Consider the following 11,801-nt stretch of genomic DNA (forward strand, 5'->3'; position numbering starts at 1 on the left):
ACAGTTCGCTAGGGCTGGCTAGGTGTTCCCTGGTTCTTGGCTCCACTGCTGAAGAACGAGCACCAGTGCCTAGCTGATGACGGAATGATCACAAATACAAAGCAATCACATATGTGCACATTTATATAGCAGAAGAAAGTATAGGGAAAAAACATCTCAAAGAGTGAGACGGGCCCTCCGCCACTGAAGTCTGAGCACACACTGTCTCATATCCTCACTAGTTTGTCCTGTCCTTCCCTTGGCAGGATTGCCTGCCATTTCCTGCTCTTGGAGTGACAGACAGGTTGGGGTTACATAACAAATGCCTTTTATGCCTGGGTCTTCCCCAGCCATCCTGAAGAACCCATGGGGGGAGCAGAGGAAATCTGCAATGTTGACTGCATGGTCCGGAGTCCCAGGTCAGCTGGGGCTCCCCTGTTTGTTCCTAGCCACAGTTTTGGCTTCTCGCTATAATTCAGTTCCCGCTCTTTGTCATTACCCATTCCCTGCCACCTGTTAACCCTCCGCCAGATCTAACAAACTGTCACTGATGCTCAAGCACAGTGTGTTTTTTCCACTTCTTTGTCCTCTGATTTACAGCCTCTGAGGAATGCTTTCTGCCGTGCTGGGTTTGGGCAGCACTGCTGGGCATGGGCAGCACCTCTGGGCACATAACGGCATGACCATTGACTAAGCCCATGCTGGTTCGGCATAGGGTATGGTCAGGCTGCTGACTTGTGATGTGAGTGAAGGGAGGATGTGAATGTTGTCTCAGAGCCCTGACCCCCTTGCTGGAGCCCAGCAGGTGCTGGGGATAGTGTAGCAGCAGGCTTCTCGGAGCCACCCTTGGAGTGGGCCTGGTGAGGAACAGCAAGCCTGTCAGGCTGACACCCATGCCAGATCTGGAGCCACCAAGGGCTGCCAGAGCTGATCAGCCCTCTCCCCGGTGTGGCTGGAATTCAATCTATTTGGGGCTTTGATGAGAATGGCGGGCATGGATGTGGTGGGGTTTTTCTGTTTTCTGCAGAGAAATAAATGCTTATTTAGAGTCTCTCCTCCTTCCTCTTCAGACTACCCCGTCCCCAGCTGTGTGACACTGCAGAGGTTCTGAAGAGCGAGGGCACATGTTGACTTATCTTCTTTCTTCCCTGCAGGCCTTGGAGGACCGTGGCATCGTGGAGCTGCTCTTCACCTCAGACAACAAGGACGGCCTGCGCAAGGGAATCATCCATGGAGGTACCTGCGTGGAGGCTGTGCGGGTGGGCGGCTGCTGCTGCCCTGGGTGGGCTGCGTCTACTCCCCCAGGCTGGGTTGAGGCACATGCAAGACTTTCTCTGGTGCACTGGGCTGCAGAGGGTCTGAGGTCTATGCCAGAGAGTGAGGAGCCTCACCAGCCCTGCAGCTGGGCCCCCACCCTGCTGAGAACTCAGGGTGCTTGCTATCAGCCTCTGCAGATGGCTGCCCTGCTCACGGGCTTCCTTCAGTTAGAATAGTACAGCTGCTTTCCCATCTGCGCTGGCCCCAAACCTTCTAGTCTCAGCCTTCCGCTGCTGTGTGCCCGACGTACCCTGTCAGCACATCCTTTTCATCTTAAGCTTTAACTTCCACGCACATCTGGAATCCAAACACGTCTCTGCACCTCACCAGTGACATCGTCCCTAGCTTGCATCACTGCAGTAGCATTTGGGCTGGCCTCCCTTTAATACAAAGGACTCCTCTGCGACTTTTTCCCAACACAACAGCCTGTGTGTATGCCTTTGAAAATGTCACTTGGATTGTGGTATCCCCAGCTCACAGTGAAGTGTGAGTTTTGAGACTGACCCGGAGGGGCCTCCCTTCTGGCCCGCAGAGCTGTCCTGCTGCTACTTCCCCTTTGCTCACTCTGTTCCACCCTCCCGGCCTCCCTGCTGTTCCTGGCATACATGAGACCCCCAGCCCCGGGGACTTTGCACTCCTTCCAGAGAGCAGTGTGGTGCTCTCCGAGATCATTTAATTCATGGGGAGGCTTTCCCTGAGTGCCCCATTTGGAATAGCAGCTCCCCTGGGGCTCCCCTAGTCTTCTTTCCTGCTTGCCTTTTACCTTCTGATATTTGGGGTAGCTTGTTCATTGTCTGTCCCACTGCAGAGGTGAGCCCTGCTGGGGCTGGGGGTGTGCCTGTCCAGTTGCACTCTCACACACGGCCCCAGTTTGTGGTCTGAAAGGACCATGCAGCTGCCTAGCGGTGTCAGCAGGGCCTCCTGCCGACTCCCCACCTGTGCCATGGCGCTTTGTTGGGCTCCTTTGCATTTCCCTCCTTTCAAAGGCAGAGACTTCTACCTCTCCATCCCTGCAGCAGTGCCTGGCATGGGGCTTAGGTAGTGACTGTTGGAAGAAAGGGGAGAAGGCTCTTGTCCCCAGACAGCACGAGTTAGTCAAGGACCCAGACCTTGCGTCTATCTCAGGGCAGGACAAGGACCAGCTGCTATTCCCATGTTGACCACAGGGTGGCACTGCTTCCCTATAGCTTCTTCCACAGCCCCTGCAGGCTGGGAGCCGGTAAGGCCATGCAGGGGAGACACCTGTGATGCAGGGTCTGAAAGGATGATGGTCTTTCAGACCACAGTTGGAGATACCTGTGATGCCGGTGCACAGTTTTAGCACTCGGCAGTCTCCTGATGACAAGCGCTGTGAGGATGAGGATGCTGGTGTCTCCTGGGGCTGGCTGCTTTCTGTGTGTCCTCTGCTTCTCTGCAGGCACTGCCCTGGTGCCCCTGCTGCCACCTGCTGCCTGAAAATTTTTTTCATTAAAAAAATTAATTGGCTCTGCGCCTGTGGCTCAAGTGGCTAAGGTGCCAGCCACGTACACCTGAGCTGGTGGGTTTGAATCCAGCCCAGGCCCGCCAAACAACAGTGACGGCTGCAACCAAAAAAATAGCCGGGTGCCTATAATCCCAACTACTAGGGAGGCGGAGGCAGGAGAATCACTGGAGCCCAGGAGGTGGAGGTTGCTGTGAACTGTGATGCCCCACGATATTCTATCCAGGGTGACAGCTTGAGGCTCTGTCTCAAAAAAAAAAAAAAAATTAAAGCCAGGCACTGTGGCTCACACCTGTAATCTCAGTACTCTGGGAGGCAGAGGCAGGTGGATTGCTTGAGCTTGGGAGATTGAGACCAGCCTGAACAAGAGTGAGAGCCAGTCTCTATTAAAAATAGAAAAACTAGCTGGGCATCGTGGCAGGCACTTGTAGTCTCAGCTATTTGAGAGGCTGAGGCAAGAGGATTCCCTGAGCCCAAGAGTTTGAGGTTGCTGTGAGCTATAATGCCACAGCACTCTAACCCGGGTGATAGAGTGAGGCTCAAAAAAAAAAAAAATGCATCCACATGGGCTAAAAATTAATAAAATACGGAGGAACACAGTGTTGCCTGCTTCTCATCCCATTCCCAGAAATGGCCATTTTCAAGCCTTCTGACTTCTTCGGTATCTTCCTTCATATTTCTAAACAATGTGCGCACAGAACTCCGCATTCATTGCTTTCAAATTCTGCCTGTTGACTTCTTGTTCCAGCGGATGACGAGGTTTCCTTTGCTGCCCTCACCATCCTTTCCCTCCAGCATAGCTGTTCACAGTTCTGATTGGTGCAGGCATCATGGACACGCTCAGATCCTTTGCCCCAGGCTGCTGGTGTTGTTACCCTGTCCTGGCTGCTTGGGGTGCTATGTACAGATCAGGCTCCAGTTCCCACAGAAGAACAATTAACAGAAGTGCACACTGTGCTGTAAAATCACAGTCCATCAAGGCCAGGTGCTTAAGGAGTGGCCGGCACGTCAGCTCTGTGCTGAGTAGGGGAATCACCAAGATGAGCGAGATACGTCTCCTGGCCTCAGAGACACACTGACCTCTAGTTGGAGAGGGGACAGTGTCCAGGCCATTGTACAGGTCCCCTGAGAGGGGCCCAGGCTGACAGTCGCTGGCTCCCAGACAATAGTCTCTCTCTCCTCCTTTTCCCGGCCAGTGCTGGCCACTATCAACTTACAGTCACCCCAGGAGCTGCAGTTGCTGACCACCCTGCTAGTGAGCATCCAGGTAAGTCTGGCCTGAGGGCAGCTGCCGGCCCCACTCAGCTCGTGTGCAGCAGTTCCTACTGCCCAGGCTCAGGGGTCCCCAGAGAAGCCACTCCAGGGTGCCGCTGCATGGCCTGATGCAATAGGCACAAGATTGCCCTTGACAGGGTGGGGGTGGGGGGTCTTGACGGGAGGTGGGGGGAATCTTGACTAGGTTTCTGGACTCTACTAGCCCTAGACTTGCTACCAGGGACTGGGGGAGAACAGAAACACTTCCCCATCCTGTACCACACGGGGGTCTGATCTTAGTTTATAAGGCCCCTCCAGTCCTAGAACGATTATTGTCATCAGCAAGACAGGAAGCCTGGTCCCCTCAGGTCAGGAGAGAGAGGAGAGTTTCTGGATGTGTGTCTGTGGCCGTTGGATTGATGGGCACTCACAGAGCCCCTGTTCTCACTGACCTCTGTAGAGAACGTGTCTCCTATGGAGATGGATGTGACTGGGGCTAAGCTGCAGCCTGCCCACAGAACTGAGAGGCCCCACCTGTCACCCTGGGCCTTTGAAGGGTGTGGATACCCCCAGATCCCCCCACCTGTTGCATGTCCACATTGCTCCATAGACCTAGAGGGGAGCTAGTAGGGTTCCCGTATTGACAGAGCACAGATGCCCCTGAAGGTTCTGAGCTGTGTTTTCCATTCTAGCTGATGGACCCTCTGAGAGCTGGGGTTGTGCCTTTGGGGACCCACAGGGAGTCACCGCATCAGTGTGAGCCCACGTAGGAGGAGGGCCACGTGTGTTGATGTAACCACCACGGCAGTGTGGATGACATAGATGACAGCTAGGATGGGCGGGACGGGACCTAGGAGAAGGTGGGACGGGATGGGACCTGCCGCCAGGTGGACTTCTGGCGACAGACCAGGCAAGCGTCAGTGGATCCAGGTCGGATCCCGTCCTCCGTCCTCTGTCCTTCCTTCTTCCGGCGTTTCCTGAGTGCCCACCTCATGTCTGCAGTGGTGGGGGGACCTCTTGCCCTTCATCACTGAGGTGACAGAGATGACAGGGCCTCTGTCCTCGTGGGCTGTATGACGTATTTGGGAACAGAGAGGTGTATGATACATAACTGTCCCATAACTAAGCTGAAAGGAGCCCGAGCGTGGCCAAACTCCAGGATACTGTGAGCTGCCCCGGCAGCCACCTGGCCATGCTGCAGCGTGTGGTGGGGGCAGCTACGGAAGCTCTCTGTGTGACTCTCCTGCTGGTGCGGGTGGTGAGAGTAGCAGCCCACGGCACCCACTCCGCGGGTTGCTTGGGGCTGCAAGGAGGTGACATTGGAAAGCACCCAGCAGCAGATGCAGCTGGCCACATGTGAGCCACATGTGAGCTTTCTAGGCTGGTTGTCCTGTTAATGGAAGGCGTTTGCGTGCAGTCCAAAGACGTCTGTGTTTTGTAAGGACGGGGACCTGGGTACTTCCTTGTTTAAATCAAGGGCTCTTCAATGTGCAACTCCGGCCCCAGGCTGCTGACTCTGGGCTGTCCGTTAGCACCTTGCTGGTCCTGAATGTCCACACCCAGTGTTGGAGAGAATAATCCCAGTGTCTCTTGGGTGCTTTCTACCTGCTGGCGCCGTGTGCTAATGGCTTTGTGTGTCCCATCTCATTAGCTGTCCCCTCATGGTGGGCTGGCTACTGTTATTACTGTTGGATGGTGAGGGAGACAGTCAGGAAGGGGATTAGGAATTCTAGCACCATCTGCTTGCAGAGCTCCATCTCTTAAGGCCACTGTGCAGTGAGCTGGGCCACAGTGGGCACCCACTTTCCTTGGCCCTGGCACACTTGAGCCAAGGAGCCCACTTCTGGCACTGGAGACTCCTGAGATACAGGACTCAGAATCTGCTCCTCCCTTTTTAGTGACTTAAATGTGGCACAGTCTGCACCTCTCTTCTTGGGAGGTAGATAGCTCGTAAAGAAAATCCCAAGTCACCAGCTAAAAAGTTATCAGGACCACTTTAGCTTTTACCCAGGTATGGCTGGTACCTTCTACCCAGCAGACCCTAAGTCTGTCCCCTCACTCTGGATCGGGTTTGGTTGCTGTTTTTCCATTGTACATGTGCATCCAGCCGCCTTGTGTGAGGCCGTTACTGACAGGCGTGGCCTTGGTACAGTTACTGAGGGAATGAGGGAGGCTCTCCAGGGCATCTCAGTCCTCACACTCCCCCACACGTGCTCCGGGCCCTTTGCAGACACGGTGGAGCAAAGCATGATCCCAGGAATCATCTCTGCCTCCTGGGGGCCATCCTGTGCCAAAGTCAGTGTTCTAGAATGACACTTGTTGGGTGTCCCCGCGAAGGTATGAGTCCAAACTGTGGCTGCAGAACTTGTGCAGTGAATGGCTGTGCTATACGGCCCTGACTTTTTTCCATTCAGAAAATTGCTGCAAACTGCAAGTAAGCCAGACTTTGGAAGGGGCCCGCTCCGTAGCCTCTGACTCTTCTGGCTGAAGTCAAGCAGTACAGGAAGGGTGTGTGTCCCTGGTGGGCCTCTGAGAGTTATCCTCAGAGTTATCCTGGGTAGAACATCCTCCTTCCCTGGAAGAGGATAGGCAAAGCCTGGCTTGATCTGGAAGGCAAACCAATGTCTTTTCCTAGCACGCAGGCGACACTAAAACCACACTAAGCCATCCAGGTCTGTTGCATTGACTTTGGTAGCTGCTGCTGCCGCTCTGTGCCTGCAGGCATGGAGCCCACGCAGGGTGGGTGAGCTGGTGCAGGTAGATCGACCGTCATCTGTGCTCTGCTTCCAAAGGCCTCTAAGCAAGGGGTGTGCAGCCAGGGAAGAGTTGGGGGGTCTTGGGCATTCATTTTCTCTTTTGGTCAGTCTGCCCTTCTAACTATCACTTTGTGGTGCCCAGGGGGTTCAGCCCAAGATGGTGACTGAGTACTGGACCGGGTGGTTTGACTCGTGGGGAGGCCCTCACAATATCCTGGATTCTTCTGGTGAGTATTCTGCAGTGCCCACGTCCAGTGTGGGTGTCGGCCTGAGAGGGAAGAGGAAGTTTCAAACAACCTGCTAGTGGATGAGACTCGGCTGTGGGGTGTAGCAATCAGCTCTTGATATTCCCAAGTCATTTGTCGTGACACTTAGAGTGAATGGTAGGATTTTTAACATTGCTTTTAAAATGTTTTTGTAATGAGAAAAGTAATGCTCCCCCAATTGCAAACGTTCAGAACACGTGCAAAAATGAATAAAGAAGAAATACAAATCTTAGAGCACAGAGGAAACATTTGCCTGTAAGCCAGTGGTTCTCAACCATGCCGCAGCCCTTTAATACAGTTCCTGTGGGTCACAACCCACAGGCTGAGAACCGCTGCTGTAAGCCATGCGGCCAGTTCTCTGTACCTCCCTACCTGTATGCACATACAGATGTGGCAGGTGTGGTCATGCTGTGCTTTGTGCCACCTGCGTGTGCCAGTTAATGGCACCTATAGATGGCTTTCTGTACTGCTAAGTGTAGACTTAATCACTGTTTAGAGAACACAGAGAACCCTATTCTATACCACAACGTATTGGCCCAGCGTCCTAGATTGTTTCCAGTGGTTTTGTTAATTGAAAGCCAGTTCAGGGGGCCCTTGACCGTGTGGTTTTGCATACCTGGCATGTCATTTCCCTGTGATAATCAGTAGAATCGCTCTGTTAGTGCAGTTCTGGGGTATTCACCAAGCTGCCCTCCAGAGAGACCGTAGCAATGTTTACTCAGCACTATCCAGTGAGAAAACCCACTTCCCACCCACTCACCAGCTGAGTGTCCAGATAATGTTTAATATTGGACTGTTTGCTGTGTCATCTTGAGTTTGCATCTCTTTGATTTACACTCTTAAGACATGTACTTATGAGCCATTTATTCTTCTCCTTTGATATTATCTTTTCATGTCATGGTTCATTTCCTAGTAAAGGAGGGGAGATGGTCAGAGTTTGATCTCTGCCGATGAACCCCATCTCTTGGTGTTTGTTCTAAGTGAGATGCGAGGTGGAGCCGGGTGCCAGCCAGGCAGTCGGAGGCAGCCTGGGCCTATGACCCTGGCCCATCTCTTCCTTCTCCCTCCTCATCTGCGATTGGGGTTTTAGTGAGTGCTGAGGAACAGAATGAGGACACGGGCCTTCAGGCTTGGATTTGGGAGGACGAGAGCTGCGGGAGTCAGCTTGCTCAGATACTGACTCCTCCGTGTATGCTTCTGTCTCCTCCTATAGAGGTTTTAAAGACCGTATCTGCCATCGTGGACACCGGCTCCTCCATCAACCTCTACATGTTCCATGGAGGCACCAATTTTGGCTTCATAAATGGAGCCATGCACTTCCAGGACTACAGGTCCGACATCACCAGCTACGGTAAGTCGTCTCAGCGCCACGGCCCAGCCCCGCCCCAGCGTGGGTGTGGAGGGGCCCTTAGGGATAACTTCCTGCACCCTGAATGTCACTGGCTCTAAAGTACACGGGAAGGTCGAGGCCTTGCCTGCATGCTCCCTTCAGACTGAGCAGTGGGAAGTTTAGGCCAGTCGCTGCTCCAGGAGCTGGCTACTCTGCCGAGAGGCCTCTTGGAAGTGAGAAGAGGCCACTCAGGTCAGCAGGAGGGATGCAGCCTCCTCCCCTCTCCCTGGACCCTTGAGGTGGTGTGACCCTACCCACCTATAGGATGAGAGTCCCCAGAGAGTAGAAATTCCACTGGCAGCTAGCAATGTAGTCCTGCTGGGATCTTGGGCAGTTTTTGTCACATTGGGTGGTGTTTGGTATTTAGAGTATTTGGCCACCCACGCTGCTGAGACGAGGCTGCTGCCCTCCTCCAGCTTCTCCCCCTCCTGTGGGCTGCATATGACCTCCTGGGGACGGGCATGACCTTGGCAGGGCCCGGTGTCTTGCAGACTACGATGCCGTGCTGACAGAGGCTGGAGATTACACGCCCAAGTACATCAAGCTTCGGGACTTCTTTGATTCCCTCTCAGGTACCCAGCAGACCCTCGCTTCTGCTCCAAGACCCCTAACAAGTTCCTTCCTTCCTTGCCATCCTGCCTCAACCCTGGCCGGTCTGTGTGCAGGCACGTCCTGGAGGAGGACGGGGGGGGGGGGGTCTGAGAGACTCACTGTCCCATCTCAGTTGCGTCCTGCCAACTTCCCCTCTGTGCTTGTGGGTGTTCAGGCTCCTCCTTTCACCTGGAGGATATGAACCCTCCACCTGCCCCTGCCTTCCAGTGGAGGCCTGAATGTGTCCTCACACCTGCCCGGTTTACCTGTTGGTGGGAGGAGGCAGCACATGGGGCCGTGGGTGGGAGCTGGGTGGGGGATGAAATGGGCAGTAACAACCTGGCCACTTGTCTCACTGTGTGTCTGTGTAGCAGACGGCCCCCTCCCTCCCCCGCCTGACCCTCTTCCCAAGACTGTGTATGAACCGATGGTGCCAGTTTTCTACTTGTCCCTGTGGGATGCTCTGAAGTACATAGGGGAGGTGAGTGCTGTGGGGCAGTCAAGGGGTGCTGGGGAGAGGGAAGCCCACCCTTGGTGGCTTTGAGGTCCACTCTCCAACTTAGAATCACAGGGGAGAGGAGGAGTTTATATGAGAGAGTGGAGTGGAGTAAGCAAGGAAACTGGGAGAAGAGAGGGCAGGTGTGGGTGGGGGCATGGGCCTCTCCCTTCTCCAGTGTCAGAGAGGGGGGCAGAGGAGCGGAGGAGTGGCCTCCTCCCCTATGGAGGGGGCACCGGCTACAGCGGGCTCACGGGGTATCCTGGTGCAGAGACAATGGTGGCTCCAAGAGCTGCAAGGCCATTCAATTGCAGCTCTCTACCCTAGGTCCCATCCCTCGTGCCTGTGACCTGGTGAGCCAGGGGCTCAGAGTGATGAGAAGTCAGAGCCCCCTGCCTCCCGCCCCCGTGTGTCCACCCCTGGGCAGGGCTGCCTGCCACCCTGCATCCCAGAAGACACAGGAGGCGGCTGCTGCCTCTGCCCTCCCGAGCCTGGCCCTGAGCTCCTGTTTCTTGTGTCTGTAGCCAATCAAGTCTGAAAAGCCCATCAACATGGAGAACCTGCCGGTCAACGAGGGGAACGGCCAGTCCTTCGGCTACGTTCTGTACGAGACCACCATCACCTCGTCTGGCGTTCTCAGCGGTCATGCGCGTGACCGGGGGCAGGTAGGAGCACCTCTTCTTAGCTCCTGTGACCTCCTAATTATCAGCTCTGCAGTGTACATCTGCTTCCCCATTAGAATCAGTGGTTACCAGCATGTTAAAACCGCCCAGGCCTGTTGGCTGTGCGATCCTTCTCAGCTGTGCGAGCGTGCGCGTGTTGGTTCTCTCCCTAGCTGACCCCTCCTCGGCCGGCACGCACTCTGTGCTGCCCCCTTCTTAGCTTAGCAGAGGTCAGTCACTCTCCCCTCCCCTCCTGTTGACCTCTCTTCCTCTGTTCGCTCTGGCAGGTATTTGTGAACACAGTATCCATAGGATTCTTGGACTATAAAAACACAAAGATTGTCATCCCCCTGGTCCAGGTTTGTTATCCTAGGAGGGGGTGATGGCTGGCCCCAGCTATTTCCGAGGGAGTTTAGTGGGAGCCACATAGAAAGGGCTGGGAGACGGGGGGGCTGCTCAGCCACAAGCTGCAGATGGAGAGGGGCGGGGGTTGCTGTCTGAGCGGCTGGGTCCTCACTCGCACCCTCAGAGTGCAGGAAAGGACTGGGCTCCACAAACAAGTCCCGAGCTGCAGCTGGGACCGTCTGGTGGGTAATCGGGCTGTCATCATGGGCCACTGTGTTCCTGGCAGGGTCACACCGTGCTGAGGATCTTGGTGGAGAATTGTGGGCGAGTCAACTATGGATATAACATTGATGAGCAGCGCAAAGGTGGGTCCTGGCACACACAGAGGATGGGGCAGGCAGTGTGCATGCTGCTCCGGTGGCCGTCCTGTTTCCGTGCCAGTAAGCCAACAGGCCACAGCAGCCCGTGGCAGGAGGTGGAGGCTGTTGGTCCTACACGTGAGGCTAGGGCTGAGTGGGCCAGAGAAGCCCGGGGGGGTCTGGCCTCTTTCCCTCTAGCACTGTGTACGCACAGCGTCCACGACCTCCTGGTGAAGGTGTGTGAACGTGGCGAGCACCTGCAAACACACGGCTGCTGCTCCCCCGCTCCCTGTGCAGCAGTCGGCTCCATCCAGGATGTCTGCTCGGGGTGGTGGGGAGCAGGCAGGAGCGGGACTTCCAGGAATCCAAAGCAGGGCCGGGGACGCCTGCGTTCTTGTCTTTCCTGGATCTGTCTTAGGGAACCCTAGATTATCTCGGGTGTGGTGGAGAGGAGGGAGCAAGACCCAGCCGACAGGATGCCTTTGGACAGCCCGCCCCTCTGGGGATGTCCTGCCAGTTCATTCTGGCCGACTAAATCTTTTATGCCTTAATTTAGCTCTTCCTTTAAAAAAAAATCTGGGTGAGTGGTTTTCAGGGAAGTTATTAAAAAAACCCTCTCAGACAAAATAAATCCTACTTTGGGGAACAGAAGTAATGACCTCGCAGTTCTCTCGTGGGTGTTAACGGAGGATACCGGCAAAGCTCTTCTTTGGTCCGAATTTCACCTGAGAGCTTCTGGTAGCCTGTCAGGGAAGCAGTGCTGCTCAGACATGGGGCCTTCTGGTGGGTTCTAGGGGATAGACTACTCTTTCCAGGTGGGCTCAGGGGGTCTCGGAGGGCTCTCCAGGTTCCTCCCTGCCCTCACCCGCTGCCCTGTCCTCCTCTCTGGCTCTCCCTGCCCTCACC

General features: G+C 55.0%; 1 protein-coding gene across 1 annotated transcript in view; it reads left to right on the forward strand.

The window, feature by feature from the left end:
- LOC100953480 (beta-galactosidase-1-like protein 2) overlaps positions 1-11,801 on the forward strand; it is a 39,723-nt gene that overhangs the window by 24,268 nt on the left and 3,654 nt on the right. Inside the window, exons 7-15 of the mRNA XM_023516787.1 lie at positions 1,134-1,215; positions 3,973-4,043; positions 6,929-7,013; positions 8,266-8,403; positions 8,934-9,014; positions 9,405-9,514; positions 10,054-10,194; positions 10,479-10,550; positions 10,823-10,901. Of these exons, the coding sequence (XP_023372555.1) occupies positions 1,134-1,215; positions 3,973-4,043; positions 6,929-7,013; positions 8,266-8,403; positions 8,934-9,014; positions 9,405-9,514; positions 10,054-10,194; positions 10,479-10,550; positions 10,823-10,901 (859 nt within the window). The remainder of the gene's footprint in view (positions 1-1,133; positions 1,216-3,972; positions 4,044-6,928; positions 7,014-8,265; positions 8,404-8,933; positions 9,015-9,404; positions 9,515-10,053; positions 10,195-10,478; positions 10,551-10,822; positions 10,902-11,801) is intronic.

This window comes from Otolemur garnettii, unplaced genomic scaffold, assembly GCF_000181295.1.
Source record: "Otolemur garnettii isolate 467f Iridium unplaced genomic scaffold, OtoGar3 scaffold00097, whole genome shotgun sequence".
In the NCBI taxonomy this organism is placed as follows: Eukaryota; Metazoa; Chordata; class Mammalia; order Primates; family Galagidae; genus Otolemur; species Otolemur garnettii.